Genomic DNA, 18,175 nt, shown 5'->3' with positions numbered 1-18,175 from the left:
TCTTCAAAGCTTAGCTCGAAGAATATTTTTATTTAGCATTAAATTAATATATTGTGGCCATAAAACTTCTGTCCTCAAAAGGTTGCAGCTGTCATTTAGTTATGTCTCTTATGTCTGTTTAACTATAACTGTCATGTCATTATGTTCAATTAATATCTTTTATTTAATTTGATCTTTTTAATTACATCTTTAAAGATATAACTGAAAACTCAATTTCGTAACTGGCTCACGTGCATATAAGTCCAACACTGTGTTTAACCAACAAAATAAAATCAAGAAGCGCTTATTCCACGATCATCATTTTGGCTGTCATACCAGGGTCAATAAATGCAATAAAGACTATTAGAGAAGATGGTTCAAATGTGCCCTAATTGTGAAAAAAAAGGTCAGGTGAGACAAGCACGAGGATCTAAAAACACTAAATAACAACATGTGCTGTCTGATAACAGATTACACTAACCTACCTACTAACTGGATTTAACCTTCATTTGGTTTTCTGAACATCATTTAACTCAATAATCCCACCCCAGGGAAAATAAATAAATAATAGGTCAGCATGATCCACTTCTCTCTGGGATTAAAACGTGCATGAATTATGAACATCAGACTTAGCCAACTATTTCCTTAGCTGGATGAGCTTTTCTTCAACTGTCGTGAATGACGAATCGGCAGTGGCGTCAATTAGTGAAATGAGCCGAGAAACACACACCAGCAGCAGCACTTCGCAGAGTCGGTGAGTCAGACAAGCAGGTGAAAGAAGGAAACAGGACGCAGCTGCAGTTCGCAGATCACGGTCAAAGCCAGCACAGAGACACGTTGTTTTATATCTGTCTTTCCTCTCACTCCGTCACACCTCCTGCCTGTTGCACACTTTGTCTGCAGTAGTGGTTCTGTCGCGCTACAAGCATGGCTGCCATCAAGGCTTTGGAGCAGTGGTGTAAAATGCAATGTGAGGGCTACAGAGATGTGGCCATCACCAACATGACGACTTCATTCAGGAACGGGTTGGCTTTTTGTGCGCTAATACACAAGTACAGACCGGACCTGCTGTAAGTATTGAAAACTTTTTCTTTTCTCCCAAAACTTTACTTTGGTTTGGTCAAGTACTTTAATAATTGTAATACATATAGACAGCCTGCCTCCTCCAATAATTTACCCTTATTTTGTTTTTAATATTTTAGTTGTATAAGTACTAACTTAAGTGATCCTTATTCTTATTTCTGTGTTTTATTAATACATTGTCATTTGTTCAGTTTCATACTGCTGTTTTTTCTTCTTTTAAATATATATTTTTTCTACATGCTGTAAAAGAGCTATTCTGGGTAGTTGAGGTAACTTCTCTGTGTTCATTGTATTCCTGTTTTCCCAGAGACTATGACTCACTCAGAAAGGAGGATGTGTTTGAGAACAACAGACTGGTAAGATGTCAAGATGTTCAGCCTTTGTCTTACTGAGAGGAGCAGACTTCATACACAAACTGCAAAATCTGATGTAGCAGAAAACATCCACTTCATTAACCCCAGACATGACGGGCCACGCGGCAACACGCTGTTTGTTCTTGCCTTGGCATCTATGCAGCAGATTGGACAAATATTTAGCTGTTTCAATTTTCACAGCACAGCAGATTAAGCAAAAGCCATATCTCTCTACTAATTTTAGACTCGTGTCAAACTCAACCTTTCTCAATCTTTGCTCTTGCTCTGTCCGTTTGAACTCATCTATTCGGTTAACCCCTGCGTGACATGAGCAGCGCAGCTGGGACCTCTCCATTATTTAGTTTTCTACCCTCTTGTCGGCTTCCTCTGAGGGTTACAGGCCCTGCAGTAAGTGTACTACAGTACGCGCTCAGTACGACTTCCTTGTTGTTTTCGATCATCTTGGCTGTGTCAGCAGCAAACCTGAGCTCAGGGGAGAGGCTCTCAAGTCTATTCATTTTGAATGAGGCTTTACTGTCGTCTGCCACTCTGTCCTTATGGTGACTGTTCTCTTGAAGGCACTGCTGATACATACATCTTGAATGGTATACGAGAACAAAACGATTTGTGGGCCAAGAACTGTGTGTTTGGTCAAGGTTAAGTTGGATACACTGCTGAAGATGCTCCCTCTACTGAAACATGAGAGAGCACCTGGTAATTCACACCCTTTCTATATTTCATGAATGGTGTCACGCTTCTTACGGGTAGGGCTGGATGATAAATTGGATTTTAATTTCAGGTACAATCTAGTATGAAATTGCTTCTTAGAATTCATTTTCACCATAAAGCTCTAATTTTGTTTTGTGTTAGAAATAAAGCACACCCCTTTACCTGACAGTGGTGTGTTTTTACACTCTAAAAGCCTAAGCTATTTAGTTCAGCTCAAGCCACGTGGACAGAAAGCGAGCCTTTTGTTCAACAAGACCTATCGAGAGAAGTAATTGAAGGAAGGATTCTGTAGGAGAACATGGTCATTGGAAACCGATTTTCTTTTTTTTCTTTTTTTTTTTAATCCCATCTGCCTTTATATCTAGGGTCTTTAACACGTCTGCAATGGAGGAGTTGGCCTATGCTCCTCCTCCTGTTGCCAGCAGCGGAGGTCTTCTGATGTTTATGAGTTCACTGGGCCTCTTGTTGCCCTTATCTGAACCCACAGATGTCTCACAGTGGAGGCCAGCAGAGCAACCGGTTGCTTCATAGTCAACAACATCCACTATTCTGTACCTATGGGCCTAACTCCTGATTGAACACCCATTTTCCCTATCTCCGATACTCTGTTATTTATTTTTATATTACTGGAGGTTTAGGAAAATCCCCCATGTACAGGGATAGGGGGTGGTGGTGGGGTTAAAGGTGAGTCAATTCTATATATTTTAATTTAATAAATAACCGTGTTAGACTTTTTCTTTTCCCTCCCCATGACCTGAAATTTGTGGTTTTGTCCACTTGAACTCCTCAGTATTCCCTTCTTTTATATATGCCCACTTGCTATTCCGTAAGGCTTTTCTTTAAATTTAATGAGCATATCCAGGCTGATCTTAAACAATGCACTGATATCCCGCTCTTCCCATCCTCTTTCTTATCCCTACAAGCTCACAGGAAGTGTGCCATTCATTATAGAGCCCTTTCCAAACCTCCTAGGGTTGTGCCACAGAATATCGCCAGTCTATTTAAAGTAGACTGTATTGTGTGACATATTTACACATGCTGTAACTGTAGGAGTTAGCCCAGCCAATGCCATGTTTTTACATGGAAAAAGTGCTTTGGATATGCCTACTTTGTTTGTCATATTTAGTTGGAGTTGGGGGCTGTTGGTTAAACTTTGATTTATTTATTTTTTTCTCTTAAGGCTTTTCAGATCGCTGAGGAGAAGCTGGGGATCCCAGCTTTGTTAGATGCAGAGGACATGGTGGCTTTAAGGATCCCAGACAGGCTGAGCATTCTTACCTACGTCTCCCAGTACTACAACTACTTCAAAGGACGGCCTCCCAGTGAGAATATGTCTGCTTTAAAAATCCCTAGCAACTGCATTTGAGTAGTTCATCCTCTTTAATTCTGAGCTTTTTCCCTTAAATATTTCTTTTTTATGTACAGGCTGAGGTATTTTTTTTCCCCCCCAACTCTTTGACACTAATGATGTTTTACTGTCTTCAGTGGGAGGTGTAAAAAGGCCAGCAGAGGGCTCCAAGGAGGAGCCATCGGAGAAAAAAAATCTCCCAGTGGTTGCCAAAAGCTTTGTATCTAAAACTGCCACTGAGAGTTGTTTACCTTCCACTCACACAGCTCAGACCTCACCCAAATTGGCAAGAGCTTCTACTCAGGTCAGTAGTCATGTCAAACGGCACATTATCAGTCAGCTAAAATTAAAGCTGTGTGTTAAAACGTCTTTCTTTTACACACCTTTGCTTTTTTTTAAAGGAATAATATTTAGGATTAAACATAGCATTTATTTTCAGTGGGTCACCAAAGGAATCATAGGAAAAATGGGATACCTTTCTGGATAAATGTTTTCTCACTTTTGATTCTTTTTCACAGAAGGTAGTTTTGGCTGAAAACACCAACAAAAACGGGACTCTCAATAGCAAATGTGTTTCATGCAAGGGCCATGTTCATCTTGTTCAGAGGCACTTTGTGGAAGGCAAGCTCTATCACAGAAGCTGTTTCAAGTAAGAATTTAATCTATATTCATAGATGCTTTCCCCCCCTGCACAGGGGCTTATTCCATTAATAATTTAATATTAATAAACTTCCACCACCAGGTGTGGCGAGTGCGCCAGCGTACTCCATGTAGGTGGTTACAAACCTGGGACGGATCCAGACACTTTTATCTGTAACTCCCACCAGAACACTTCCAAGACTTCCTCCTTTGAGGCTCTGATCAAAAATGGTCTCACCAGTTCAGCTGCGCGACCACTAAATGATGCCAGCATAAAACAGCCTTCACCACACCCCCCTTCGGTGTTGTCAGCCCCACTGAATAATGTTTTGAAACCAGTTGCTCCTACTCCAACCTCCCAGTCCTGGACGGCCTCAGCCCAGAAGACACAGGCTGCCCGGCAGAAGTTTTTCCAGGCTGTGCCACAAGTTACTGAAATCTCCAAAGTCAACAACAGGAAGCCAACAGAGCAATCAAGTGTTCAAGTAAGGCCAAAGGTCCCGACTGATGATGATGATCGAACAAGCCAGTCGAGGGTAATGGTTGGGAAAAAACTAGCAGAGCAAAACTACAACAATAATAACAAACGCCCATTTACAATCCGATCGGCGAATGAGAGATGGTGAGCATTGCATTAGTATACAATCTATAGCCATGAATGCACTGTCCTTCTGAAGGAAACTTTCCCACAGTCTTTTTTTTAAAGCTGATGGCGAGGGCTTTCTCTGTCCCCAGGTTTGGTGATGAGCCAAGTTTAGCTGACAGCTCTGCTTTGAAAAAGGATAAATGCAGCCAAGCCTCAGCAGGAAACTACGCAGGACAGCCCTCCACCACTCAGGCAAACAATAAGGAATTGCCATGTCTAAAGGCCATCAATAAAGACAACACGGGGCCAACAACTGTACACAAAACCACCAAAGGCAAGCTCCACTAAATTCATTTTACTTGTGTCTGATCCATTATTTGACATCCAGCCAGCATCCACCCACCCCCACCATTCAGTCTGTCTCTCACATTCCTAGAAAACAAAGCCCTTTTGTCATTTTTGCCCTATTTATAAAACCAGTGCATCTCACATGCTGATAGCTGACATTTTAATTCCTGTCTCACACTAATGAACTTTCATAGTTGAACTGTCATTCTCCTGGGATGGATGTGCATGCACGGGTGTCACATTCTGACTGTCTGTGGGTTTGTAGACAGAAATACAATTACTGGTGGGTCTATTGAGAATGGCTTTTCAGTCACTTTTACTTTTAGCATTGATGGAAGTTTTCCAGACATGGAAATGAAGTCTGTTTCTTACTAATATTAACCATATGTTGACTGGACATTATGCCAAGGTCAGTGATTAAAGCATCATTTTGGTCTTGTGTACAGACGAGAATGTGGAGCGCAATCATTTTATTGGAGTGCTGTGAATACCTGGATAATGAAACCAGTAACTGTGCGCTTGACAGCTGTTTAGACGAGTGTGACACACGAGTCGAAGGAATTTTTATTTATTTTTTGTTGTTTATTGTGTACAATAACTTGGAAGTGCCGCAAGTGTGCACGTCATCGACAAAGCAGATGTCTCATAAGCTGCAATGTGCCATCTTCTCTCGTTCTAAAAGTTTTAAAACGGTAGTTACACAAGACTATAAGATGAAGTGTAATGACAGATTTACTAATGTGCTTTTTATTCGCCAAGGTTAATGCAGAGTTAGACGTTTGTGATCATTGCGATTCGTGTTATTGTTGTCAGCAAGATTATGAAAAAGACTGCCAAGTGAGATGCTGGGAAACTTGGTGGCGATGCCGATCACAGGCACAAGAACCACCTCTGAAATTTTGAAACACTTTCTTTAAATTGAGGAAAGTATCATTGATCTTTGTGGAGGAATGCCCTTCTGCTTCAGCAAGAAAAAACGAATCGTTGGAATCAACATGATTTTAATCACGGTTGTTTCAGCTGTTTATCAAGCGAGTCCTTTCTTAAATGCAGTGATATGCCGTTATAGTTTTCACATCTAAGTATTCATGGTCTTTGGAGACTAGCAATAATGACCTTATTTTTCATTTTTGGGTTTTACTGTCTGTCGTTTCTCTGCAGATCCAGTATACCATGAGTGGCAAAGAAAACCTGTTAAAACCGAACTCAGGCTAATGTAAGTATTTACAGTTGCTCGGCTGAATGTTGAAAAGCTGCACAAGTGGACCAGAATGTCTTGAAAGACTCGCCTTGAAATACATCTGACCTATCAGATTATTTACTCTCCAGAACGCAGAATCATCTTCGTCCATCTCTTTTATTGCTGACTGGCTCAAAGTGGAGCCGCTAGTTCTATCCCCCATCTTAACAAGTCCCGAGGAGTGCAAGGCCTGAACTCCTGCTTTCCTACTCCTTAACACTAGATTTTCTCCTTTCTAACCCCTGCTGATGATTCCTCAACTGTTTATCACCTTTTTAACATTTCAAAATTTAAGGTGAGGTTGTTACTCGTCTGAACTATTAGTACATTTCGCCTGTGTCGGATTAATGCCTCTGTATTAAAATGATAAGTTCATTTCTTTGTTTATATCTTACAGAAATGCTGAACCTGAAGCTTTTACTGACAACCATAAAGCTGAATTCATGCCCACACCTCCATCTAATGTCTCAATTAGTCCAACAAGGCTTCCTCTGGCTCAAACACCTGCAGCACCAGGAGTTAGCTTTGCTCTGTTTGATCCTGCGTGCTGCAGGGAAGTCAGTCCCCAGAAACCTCAGCCTGCCTCTGAAATCCTAGGTGAGAGGCTTCTTTGCATTATAATGAGAGACATTTGTCTGCTGATGTATTAAATGAATTGAGTGTTTGATGTCAAAGTGAACCAGAACTAGCTCGCAAGGAACCTCTCTGTAAAGGTTTTGTTATTTAAACATGAAAATGGCCAAGACAAAACTGCTTGAGTCACCAAAGTTCAGTCATGTGTTAATGGAATCAATTAATACACACTGAGAGCAGCAATACCCATGTAAAGCAACTGTATGTATATTTTATTTTATTTATTTGGCTAACTTATTCAAGCTCTTGAAGAATCCAAAGCGACACAAGGAAACTATGAAGTTGGTGGAAAATTTACACTTTCATCTATTAAGATGGTAAAATAGCTGTAATTTGAATTTAATTTTTTTTTGGGGGGGGGGTGATTGGGTTCTAACCAAAAATATTATCTATAATCTAGACTGTATGAGAAGTCGAGCATCAACACAAAGAATGAAATACATTCTTGGTGGTTTGTATTAAATTTTATGCCAGTTTTAGTTGGCTTATTTTAGTGAAAACTATAAATGTGAACCTCATGGTTTTGCTTGAGGAAATGCTAAATGAATCACTCTAGCCAATGGGACGCATCCTGTGTATGCTCTGAACGTTCACAAAATTATACACACCCTATAGTATTAGTTCCCATATTAAACAAACAAAATGAAAATAAAGTTTTGTGAACTCTGCACTTCTGCAGCGTTTAAGGCCTCTTCTCTTTATTTTAGATTTTAAATTTGGGAGTTGCTTGCCTGTGAAATCCTCACCCAGACTGCCAGCTGTGAAATCTATTAGCTCTTCAACTACTTTTCCAGCCAATCATGGAAATCCATCAGGTTGTTTCCCCATCTTTTTAATAGCTTATCAAAGCCAAATATACATGATTTCAGATTTCTTGTTGATTTCATATGAAAAGTGTATAAATACATTTAAAAATTGTTATTTTATTGAAAACAGGTTAAGTCATATGTGACAATACTTTTCTAAAAAGCTGCCATGAAAGGACTATCTAATCCTATTTTATCTACCTCTTAGCTGCTAAAAAGGGAAAGTATTTGTCACCCACCAACGCCTCCAGGACTGAAATGAGGTCACCCTCTGTAAGTTCCCTCCATTAAGTCTCTTAAGAGATTAATTAACAGCTCTACAAATATGCTTTCATTACATTCCCAGCAAAAAATGGATGACCTTCTTTACATTAAAGTGGCCAAAGTCAGAATTTTCAAATTACGATAATCTTTACTTGACAGTGACTCTTAAATTCTCTGTTTTGCACCAGGTAAGGTCTTATCATATCCCAATGGAGCAGATTGAAAGGGAGCTGAATGATATTGAGACAAACTTGGCTCATTTGGAGAAGGAGGGTGTGGAGCTGGAACAGAAGCTCCGAAGCTGTGAGGAAGGTACGTTTTGTGTCTTCCACTTATTCTCCTTTTTACTTGTAAAAACATACAAATATTAAACAATGCAATCAGTAGTCCACTTTCAGACATAGTTCATGAGACATTTAGTAGCTGGCTTTTCACTCTTAACTCTGCAGCGTAGTTCCATATTATTTCTGAACAAGTGTGAGGGCAGTAGTGTGGTAATAAGCTGGATATGATAAGTTAAAGATATGGAAATGGCAAGTTACCACATCTTGATTACAAATGAATATCATGTGATATCTTACATTACTAATTACTTTAGTAATATTACACTGAAATTTAATAAGGGGTCAAAATCTAGGGGTAATACAATGAAAACGTACATGCCTTTGAGGCAAACCCAATTATTAATCGTACAGTATATTGGTAATGATATCATAACTTGTTAGGAATACATATACGTTGCATCTGTGCATTTACATTTTTCATACACTGATTTATTTATTTTTAAGTGGTAGTAACCTCATAATCATAAGGTTATTTTGGGTGATGCTTTACCATATCAGGATAGTATTATCATACTGTGATTATGGAATCTTGTTTCCCCAGCATTTCTCCTTATTCACAAGGTCACAATGCAAATATTATCTTTTTTTTCCTTCAATAATTAGTATTATTATTATTATTATTTGTAAATATTATGTTTAAAGTTGTGGCATATTGTCTATTGTAGTTTCTTATTTCTATGGTAATGTAAAAACCAGGAATCAGGGTTTCAAAATGCTGATTTGTATCTAATTCCATGTTAATAACCTCTTAAAGTAAAAGCTACTACATCTTTCCATACAATCATCACATTGCTTGAAGCATGATTATCTCGAAACGTGAAGGATTTTCTGTGTAATAACAAGAAGTTTAAGCTGCAAGATGTTTATACTAAATTTTATTGTGGTATCTCCTTTATTTTATTGTATCCTATCCCATCTGTAACATCTATATCACTGAATATGACCAATTATGATCATATCTGTATATGTGGATCGGACTAAGCTAGGTAATATTTAATACCTGGCCATTTCTGAACAAGAGGGGGGTTGGTAGACCCTTCATCGCTATGTTGGTTTGAATGAGGTAATATTCTAAAGCAAAAGGTGTCTTGCAATAACCTTAAACTAAAATTTGACATCATATTTTTGTCTGAACTGCTGAATCACTCTGCTGCATTGGTGAGTTGTATCTTGGGTGCTTCACACATTTGCTCACCATCAGGTGTGCGTGCGTGCGTGCGTGCGTGCGTGCGTGCGTGCGTGCGTGCGTGTGCAGGGGAATTGCCTGCCATTTCTATTAGTGTTTCTGCAGTCAAATGAGGTGAGAGGCACAGCTAGCCCACAGGGATGTTGCGTCTCATTTGAGGTAGTAGGAGTAAGGGGGCCTTATTGCTTTGCTCAAGGTCAACATGACTTGGATATAGTAATAAATATATGTGTGTGTGTGTGTGTATTCTGGTCGATTGCTTTTTTTTTTTTTTTTTTTCCTTTTTCCTACATGCCACCCAGAAAGCCTGAGCATGTAGTCACTTGGCCAGAATTTAACATAATTTCCACACTACCTAGGAGATCATCTACTTCTCAACTGGAATTTGTTGGCATAAAAACTAAACCCTGGCACTCAGGTTCAGTTCAGAATCAAATCATGTTTGTTCTGGTAATGACAGGATGTGTAGGGCTCTGTCCTCTGTCTCTGCAGCTCGCTCTCTGTTGTAAATGTGACTTGATTGATTGGTCACTAATTAGGATTAGCAAAATATTCAGCCTAAAATCAATTGATCCACCTACTCGGGTATGACTCGGTGAAGCAGCAAATTTAAGCACTGTTGCAGTGCATGTCGGAGTACTGTGGTGGACCAATACTGAAAAGTATACACCGTATCGTGAAAACCTTAAATATTGAATCATCTTGGATGGTAAATTGCATTGTTCCCTGCATCATGTATCCATAATTCATCCATTCTCACATTTTCTTTAAAATCTGAGTAATAATATAACTTCTCAGGGCTGAAAATGAAATTTTAAAAAGCTTCTCTGTATATGTGTGGCCACCAGTTTAGCTCCACATAATGAAAGCTTTGGAAAAATATAAGCAGTATTGTTGTGAATGATTTAATTAGCAGTTCATTAATTTTTTTTTTACTGGATTGGTTTTTGAGTAAATTGCAAAAAGATGTTTGTCAACAAAACATTGTATTATATTCTATAGTTGATGCCACAGGAATGATGACTGACAAACTATAAAGTGTGTATAGACAGGTTTTTTGTAACGTCATGTTCTGTGACATACATTTTGATATTATTAAAAAAAATAGATTTGGGTTTGGCAGGCTAAGCTCCATTTTAAGATTGTTGGCTGTGACATAGTGTCTTAATAAAGGTGACAGCGTGGTTCCAGGATGTGAGTCACTTCTCTTAATAAAAATCGAGAACCACCTACCTGCATATGAGCCAAATTATCCTAACCCCCCCTAATTTCTACTTAATGTTTTTCTTGCAAACAGTGTAGTTGAGTCTGCTCAAGTGGGGTATTTTTAATTTTATTTTTTTTAAGTTTGCTCTTGGAGTATATCAGTTAACATCACAACAGCACCAAATATTTGGCTTATGTGAAATGATAAATGTTATGAGTTTGTTAAATAAACATCTAGTCAGTGATCATAAATGCTTGATTTACTACAATATATACACATCAGTGATTAAATAACAAGACCAAGACCATTATAAAACTTTTTATTTTATTTTCTGAATAAATTCAGCTGAGTGTTACTAACCTGTTTTGCAGATGGAGAAGGTGACATCTTGATGGACCCACTGATGGTCGACTGGTTTAACCTCATTCGAAAAAAACAAATGTTCATTAGGAAAGAATCAGAGCTCGTTTACATGTGAGTATTATTGAAGGATCGATGTAGGTTGAGAATATTAAATGACCCTTTCTCTATTATTCGGGGAATTATTACTCATTTGGATAATATTTGTTTACACCAGAAAAAGCTTTTGAACAATATTCTTACTTTGACTTGACTTTGAGACTTGAAAGTTGGATTTCTCTTTATATATTTGATTATATTAATTCCAAACCTTATTTATTGTACCTTTTTATTTTCTTTAAAGATTTTTTCCCTCATTGTTTGTACACAATTTTTACACTTTTACTTGGATTTAACATTAGGACAAAAATCAAACTCAAAATTTTTAGGATTGTTTAGAAGTTTTAGATACAATGTGAGTTTTGAATTAGTATTTGGTGTTAAAACTCAGAGCCAGGACTCAAGAGCTGGAGCAGCAGCAGCCAGGTGTTGAGGGGGAACTTCGCAGGCTGCTCGAGAAGCCAGGTAAGCGCTCGGTCTCTTTGCCTGTCAGCATCTGTCTTACTTCCTTTTCCGACATGCGGTTGTTAACATTGTCACAGATCATTTAAAGTCCAGAGAGGAACAACGGCAGGAGAAGAAACTAATGCAGAAATTGATGGAGATCGTGGATGGCAGAAACGCAATTGTGGAGGGTCTCGATGAGGACAGGCTGAGGTAACATGATCAATCTTCTAATTAATTCTTAAGTACAATGTAGTTAATCTTAAAGATTGATGTGGTAAAAAGATATGACAGTGCTTAGTTTGATTTTTGGCTAATTTCAGGGAAGTGGAGGAAGATCAGCAGTTGAATAAAATGATGCAAAACCTTGGTAAGCAACATATAAAATGTCTTTTTTTTCTGTTTCAATTTGATTTGAGTTGTTAATATACTGGTTTTGTTGAGAACAGGAGTGAAGAAAGCCAAAAATGAAAGGAAATCCTCCATCTCAAAAGTGTTCAGGCGAAGAAGTAAAAGACGCTTTGAATGATCCTAAAGGGGATTATTTGATTTATTTTTTTTTATTTTTTTTTACTAAATTGTCATTATTTCTATTGTATTAATATTCCTTTTAAATATTTAACTTTTTTATGTATAATTTGTGCTCATGGGAAAGATAACAGAAGAGATCTCAAATTAGGAAGGATGTACCAAGCCATATTTTGTCTATACACTATTTAAAAAAAAAAAATTAAAAAAAAATCGGTGCAAATGTTTTTGTTTTTTTGTTTAGAAAATCACTTTCAATTCTTGGTTTGTTGCTACTCCACTGTTGTTCCACTGTTAAAGTTGTTCGTATAGAAAATTCTCATTTTCTGTTAATATAATTCCAGTCTCACTAAAGTAAAATGAATATCACATTTGGGGATATACTAATTTTTTATAGATATATATTCTTGGAATAAAGTAACCTTTTTAACCATTTTAAAATCGCACATGGTTTAAAATAAAAGCAGCGTCGAATCAACTGTCATAATGTCAAAATGATGAGGGGAACACTGACTCTTCCACGTGTGAATAGGAGTGAGGAGGATAAATGTGTAATCCTTTGCCAGTCTTGAGTCAAAATGAAATTATTTCAGTATTTATTTAATAATGGATTTTAACAAATTTCCTGTAAGGATATTAGAGGGAGCCTTGACAATTAAGTTTGAATGGCTGTGGAGTGTAAAATGGGGAGCCACACATGTTGAACTGTTGGACTGTAGTTCCTCTCCCAGACTGTACTGTAGGTGGCAGCCTGGGTATGCTGTATCACACGGCAAGAACTTGGAAATCCTATTTGCCACAGTACAGACAGTTAATTTCTTTGCTAATTTTATAAATGCTGCAAAAATGTTCAGCTGTGCTGATGCAATAATGTTATGTGAAAGAGGATTAGGAAGAGCAGTAGCTTATGGCTGGCAAAGGCTTATAAACTATAGGATGTATTGAGCTCTTTATCTTCAAACCTGGTTTAATTAAACATTACTCTTTACTAATATCTGCATCAGAATTGCTCCATACCTGAGCTATTAAAATGTTGAAATGACGTGCGAGGGCACTCATCTGTGAAAATGGCATTTGCTGTGTTTGTAAGGAATGCTCTGTAATGTTGCATTTTAGAAGTGTTATTGAAAGGTGTGTGTGTGTGTGCGTTCTCCTATTTATAGTATTTTAAAACTTGAAATCTGTTGTCCAATAAATCCTTTGAAGATTAGAACGAACGAGAGGTTGAATTATTTACTCAATAACCGCTTCCTTCCCATTTTAAATAGATCCCCAAACTTTTCATCTCTTCCCTCCCCATGTTACAAGCTTCACCAATGACTGTTGATACAATGACACTACCAAGATCAGACATTGCTTTCAGTAAGAAGCCAACAGCACTGGAACTCCTTTGCATTAAAGCTGCGCAGCGATCAAGGAGCAGCATCGATGTATGCTTTCATTAAAGCTTTTTAAAGACGGCATCAAGATAATTCACTGGCGTCAATATATCGCAGCTTCTTATAAACTACACATCGCTCATTTTGAGATGCATGAAATTGTGATCATGAACTTGGAACACAATCTTTCTAGCTGAGCACAGTTGAGGATGATATTGGTACAAAATGCCACGCGTGATGTGGGTGACAGTCGAGACTGAATGTGTGATATTAGAGTTAATTAAAGCTTTGCGCCCCATCTACTGCAAATGCTTGCACTTCTGCAATTAAGAATCAAAGGCGAGGGCTTAGTGTCAGGGGGGTGTCTAATACATGGTTTTAACAGGAATGGGACCTGATTTGCCGAGCTCCTAGCGACAAGCATTAACAACAGCCTCAAATTAGAGAGACATTAATATTCATAAGTAAAACAATTCATCCTGTGAATGTGTGATGAAATGGAATCCTCTGAGGTGAGCTCTTGTGTCCAGGCTGCCATCGTTCATTAAAATATGCCATTACCCATGAAGTGCTTAATCTTTATGAAAGGGTGGTGAAATCAGTTTGAACTGCTCGAACAGAAAGGTGGAAATCGTAATATTGTTCAGAACCTTGCATTATGTTAATCTTGTGCATTTCGTGACGACGTGATGTCAAACAGTATAGGTTTCTGTGTGTCTCATGAAAATGTACAAAGCATTTTTTTTTTCTTTTACTGAAATGAGTCTGTTATTCTATTAATAGGGCGTGAGTTCTTTGTGATGTTCTAGGTTGGCTGTTAGTCTGCCTCTTCCAGCACCATCTAAATTCTGTGTGTGCGTATGTGTGTTTCGTCTTATTCCAGTCACTGCCAGAGTCTCTGCCACTAGCCTGTAATTATGATCCTCGAGGTAATTTTATCAGGCTCATTAGCTCTGATGAGTAAACGAGAAGCGTGCCTCTAATTTATTGGCCATCCAGGCTGGAGACTTAATTCTCATCAGAGAGATCATAATATTTGTATAGAGAGTGAGAGTGAGACTGATACAGTATACATATACACACTTGGTTGCAAAGCTCCTAGAACAACACCGAGGCCAAGACTTTGTGACTTAAAATCAGTAATTACACTACTAAGAAAAGCCCGTTTGGATAACTGGGCACATGCTTTAAAAATGACAAAAGATGTGTCTGTGATGAGCAGGGCACAAAACATAGTCGTCTTTTTTTCTTTTCTTTTTTTTTTTTTTGGGGTGGAGGGGGGGGGGATTCAGGCATGATTTCAAATGAAAGCCATTGTTTGCATTCTAGGGAGTCTTGAGAGTTTATCTTTCTGCACAAAATTAGATTCTCACACCTCTGCAAACAAAATTGCATTGTTTTGTTCCCTGTTCAATAGAGATTATCCATTTTCTGTGTCAGAGAATGTGTTAAGGGAGCGGTGTAAATATGCTCACCATTTTCAGTGTGTAGAAATTTGCATTGAGGGGAAATTATGCATGCTGGCTAGTGGAAATGAAATGTATAAAGTGCATGACTGGTAGACTTGACAAGTGCAGCTTTCATCCATCTCAAATGAATAATTTTCACTTCCCTTAAACATCCTTAATCCAACCATGTTATCAGCGGGCATGCAGGATTCTGCCAGACTTTCTCCTTAACGGCACAGCAACTTTCAACTTGCCTGAGATTTTGCACTGCAGTTGCTTACCACATGGTCTTAGGGACTCACTCTTATCCTTGCCTGCTGGTTTTGTGGATCAGTAAAATTCCTTCAAAACACAATATATACATAACGCAAGTCTTAATAGATAGCAGAATGTCTCACTCTACCCTCCTCTGTGCAGCCTCAGAGGTCGACTTAATGCACTGTATTTTACCTCTGATTCACATTGGCAGAGAACTCAGAGGATGGTGTCTAAAAAACCTATTTGCTCCGTGGCCCTTTGTCCTCTATTTCAAATTTCAGTGACAGACCCCTCCATGATCCTATAATGTGGTTTGGAAACTCATATGGCCGTAAAGGGATAGAGAAGGATATTCATGGTAAATTACTCATTTATAGCCCAGCATTCAGCATTCCGACTTGTTATTTAGGGACATTTCCTTGTCTTCTTTACTGAAATCCATACTGGTAATGATACTGTACAGCGAAATACATCCCCCACCCCTCACATCCCGGTCCTTTTAATTTATGCATTGTGGCATGTTTTTTAAAATGCTAACAAACAATGAAATGTGTAATTGGTGTTTATGCTACTAATCCGCCTGATAGCCTCTAATATGAAGGGTTACCTGGCTATTTTCAATATCCACTTTCTCAGAAGCCTCAGTCTGCGATAAGAATATTAACCTCATCAATTTCAGGTAACTTTCAACGCTTTAACATCTTGTCTTAAAGACCTACGTGTTAGCAGGAGTCTCAGCCTTGGCATTTAGTGACATTTTAAGCCTTTTAACAGAATCCAGACAGGGATTTGCCGTTTCCACCAAAGGAAAATAATTTATATCCTCCTTTCTGAGAAACTGTGGGTAGAGGGATTAAATACACCAGAGAGATTTGTATGTGGTGCAAGTAAAACAATATTGTGACTCAGTTAATATATTTCCTTCCATCTACTGTCATGCTTTGAGGAAGTCGGGAGTTGTTACTCATCGGGCTGAATGATGCTCGATGCTTTTCTTGTTTAATTTTCTCACTTTTGAGGTTTTAAGTGTGTAGGTCATAGCGATGACAGCAGCGTGTACCTGAACTCTTCTTATGACTATGCAATGAGACAATGCGTGTTAGGAGATAAGTGTTGGAGGCAATGAAAAGTCTGACCGAGACCAATTATTTTGCATTCCTCACAGTCAAACTCGCTTAAAACCTTTGGAACAACCAAATGCTTTTGCTCCACCCGGACTTATATTTAAAACATAATGATGTCATGTGCACAAGAACAGAAAAAGCCACCACATTTGTGAATGACAGTTTGGAACACAAAAGGTCTTTTCTGTGAGTTGGATGGGTTTTGGACTGTGTATCTGCTAGTGTGTGTGTGTGTGTGTGTGTGTGTGTGTGACGGCCGCTGTGTAGTGGAGACATGCAGGGCTCTGTTCTCTCTGTGGGCTGGCAGCTTTGATGCACTGCCTCTCTTATCTCATGCCTGGCAAGGTTAATGAAGTGGTGGCACTTTTGGAGGAAGTAGAAATGGGATGAGTAGCAAAGACCAGAGGAAGCTTGGAGATGAAACGTCCTGCTCTTAGCGGCTGTAAGTGGCAATTTTGGTGAATTACATAGACAATGAGAAAAGGGGTTGTCATCCTCTTAAACACAACAGTCATGTGAATCGGGAATGGTTGATTGCATCTCTTTCAGCCTGGTTCATATGAAATTACATTAGCATTTAGGCATCACTTGCAGCTTGATCTGTCAAACATCTCTTTATAAGGCCATATTAGTGTTACTACGCAGCACTCAGCCAACATTTAAATCACTTCCTTTTTTTCCTTGAATTATAGTCACGTAGACTAATACACAAACATAATGTAGCACCTTAAATCGACTTGAATGCTCCATGCTAAAGAGAAGTTGCCTTGCGCTTTTTGAGCGTCGGATCATTTTTCATTCGAATCAAAGGAGTTTGTATAGCTTTCAGCCTGGTTTAGTCTGTTCTAGTCCTTTGAAGGACTTTTAAAAAGCCGCTGCACCTTTGTCAGTGGCAACAAGTCCCACTTAAGTGAAAGAGTTGGCTTATTTCATTTTGAGTCTTGGATTGTGGTGCTGGTTACAGCTTAAACAAAGGGCAGAAATGCCACCGCTTCTATAAATATAATAACATCTGATGTGCTGCTAATGCCCTGTATTTATTTATTTATTTTTACTTTATTTTAATATTCCAATTCCCTTTGCATCTATAAGAGCTAATAGGTAAACAGTCCTGAATGGTAGAAATGAAGCAGGTCTACATGCCAATGAATTAGCATATAGATGAGTTCATCTCATACAAATAGTGCTCTTTTGCCCAGAACTCCCTGTGCTGAGCAAAGATCATGTATGTAAAGTATGCATGCCGAAAATGTAAATTAATCCATTTCAATCATCATTCAATCTAATAACATTTCCCCCCCATCCTTTTCCTCATTTGTCCCACATTGCTCAAATGTCCAGTATCATTAAGAGGGCAGTCAAACCATTACCCCAAAGTAGCTTAATTGTTTAAAAGAAAAGGAAAAAAATAAGAAGCAAATAAGCATTATGATCAGAGCAAAGTTTTACCTCAGTGTTCTGCTGAAATCACACAATGCAATCATTTTCTAAAGCAGAGGTTCCATAAAAGAAATGCCATTGACCGGATGTTTTGTATTTGATCCTCATTATTGTAATTCCATAAACAAACACCGCCCCTGTGAAACATTACTATTTGTTACATAGCTCTTGTTAATATGCTAAAAGAAGCTTATAGAATTGGGTCAGCTAATTAAGCAATTAGCTTATTCCAGATCCGTGGTCAGGCTGTTACTAATCTATGGCATTGTGAGCCCAGATCTGCCAAAACTGAGAAGCGCTCGCGACTGTGTCCCCCATCCTGACTGACAAAGAATCATGTTTGAAGCCAT

The 18,175-nt window shown here is 38.4% G+C and overlaps 1 protein-coding gene across 2 annotated transcripts; it reads left to right on the top strand.

The window, feature by feature from the left end:
• The first annotated feature begins 690 nt into the window (after positions 1–690).
• micall2a (mical-like 2a) lies at positions 691–13,376 on the top strand. 2 transcript variants are annotated; one of them, XM_006798186.3, is made up of 17 exons: positions 691–1,049; positions 1,370–1,418; positions 3,325–3,466; positions 3,630–3,796; positions 4,014–4,141; positions 4,235–4,753; positions 4,867–5,051; positions 6,227–6,281; positions 6,703–6,902; positions 7,646–7,753; positions 7,953–8,017; positions 8,197–8,320; positions 11,117–11,219; positions 11,596–11,669; positions 11,747–11,861; positions 11,972–12,018; positions 12,098–13,376. In XM_006798186.3, exons 1-17 carry the CDS (start codon positions 907–909, stop codon positions 12,175–12,177), a joined length of 2,304 nt encoding a protein of 767 aa, XP_006798249.2. In that variant the 5' UTR covers positions 691–906; the 3' UTR covers positions 12,178–13,376. The 2 variants fall into 2 exon arrangements, with proteins under 2 accessions (XP_006798249.2, XP_006798248.2); XM_006798185.2 differs by having other exon boundaries at positions 4,011–4,141.
• Positions 13,377–18,175: the final 4,799 nt, after the last annotated feature.

This window comes from Neolamprologus brichardi, chromosome 4 (assembly GCF_056152115.1).
Source record: "Neolamprologus brichardi isolate AB-2024 chromosome 4, ASM5615211v1, whole genome shotgun sequence".
Lineage (NCBI taxonomy): Eukaryota > Metazoa > Chordata > Actinopteri > Cichliformes > Cichlidae > Neolamprologus > Neolamprologus brichardi.
This window is presented reverse-complemented; position numbering and strand designations above follow the sequence as displayed.

What these genes read in the sequence shown, in the direction of transcription:
- micall2a (XM_006798185.2), top strand. Translation starts at nt 907, where the DNA reads ATGGCTGCCATCAAGGCTTTGGAGCAGTGGTGTAAAATGCAATGTGAG. An exon ending in CTTCAAAGGACGGCCTCCCA is followed by an intron (nt 3,467 to 3,629) that starts GTGAGAATATGT and finishes TACTGTCTTCAG; the next exon opens with TGGGAGGTGTAAAAAGGCCA. An exon ending in AAAACCGAACTCAGGCTAAT is followed by an intron (nt 6,282 to 6,702) that starts GTAAGTATTTAC and finishes TATATCTTACAG; the next exon opens with AAATGCTGAACCTGAAGCTT.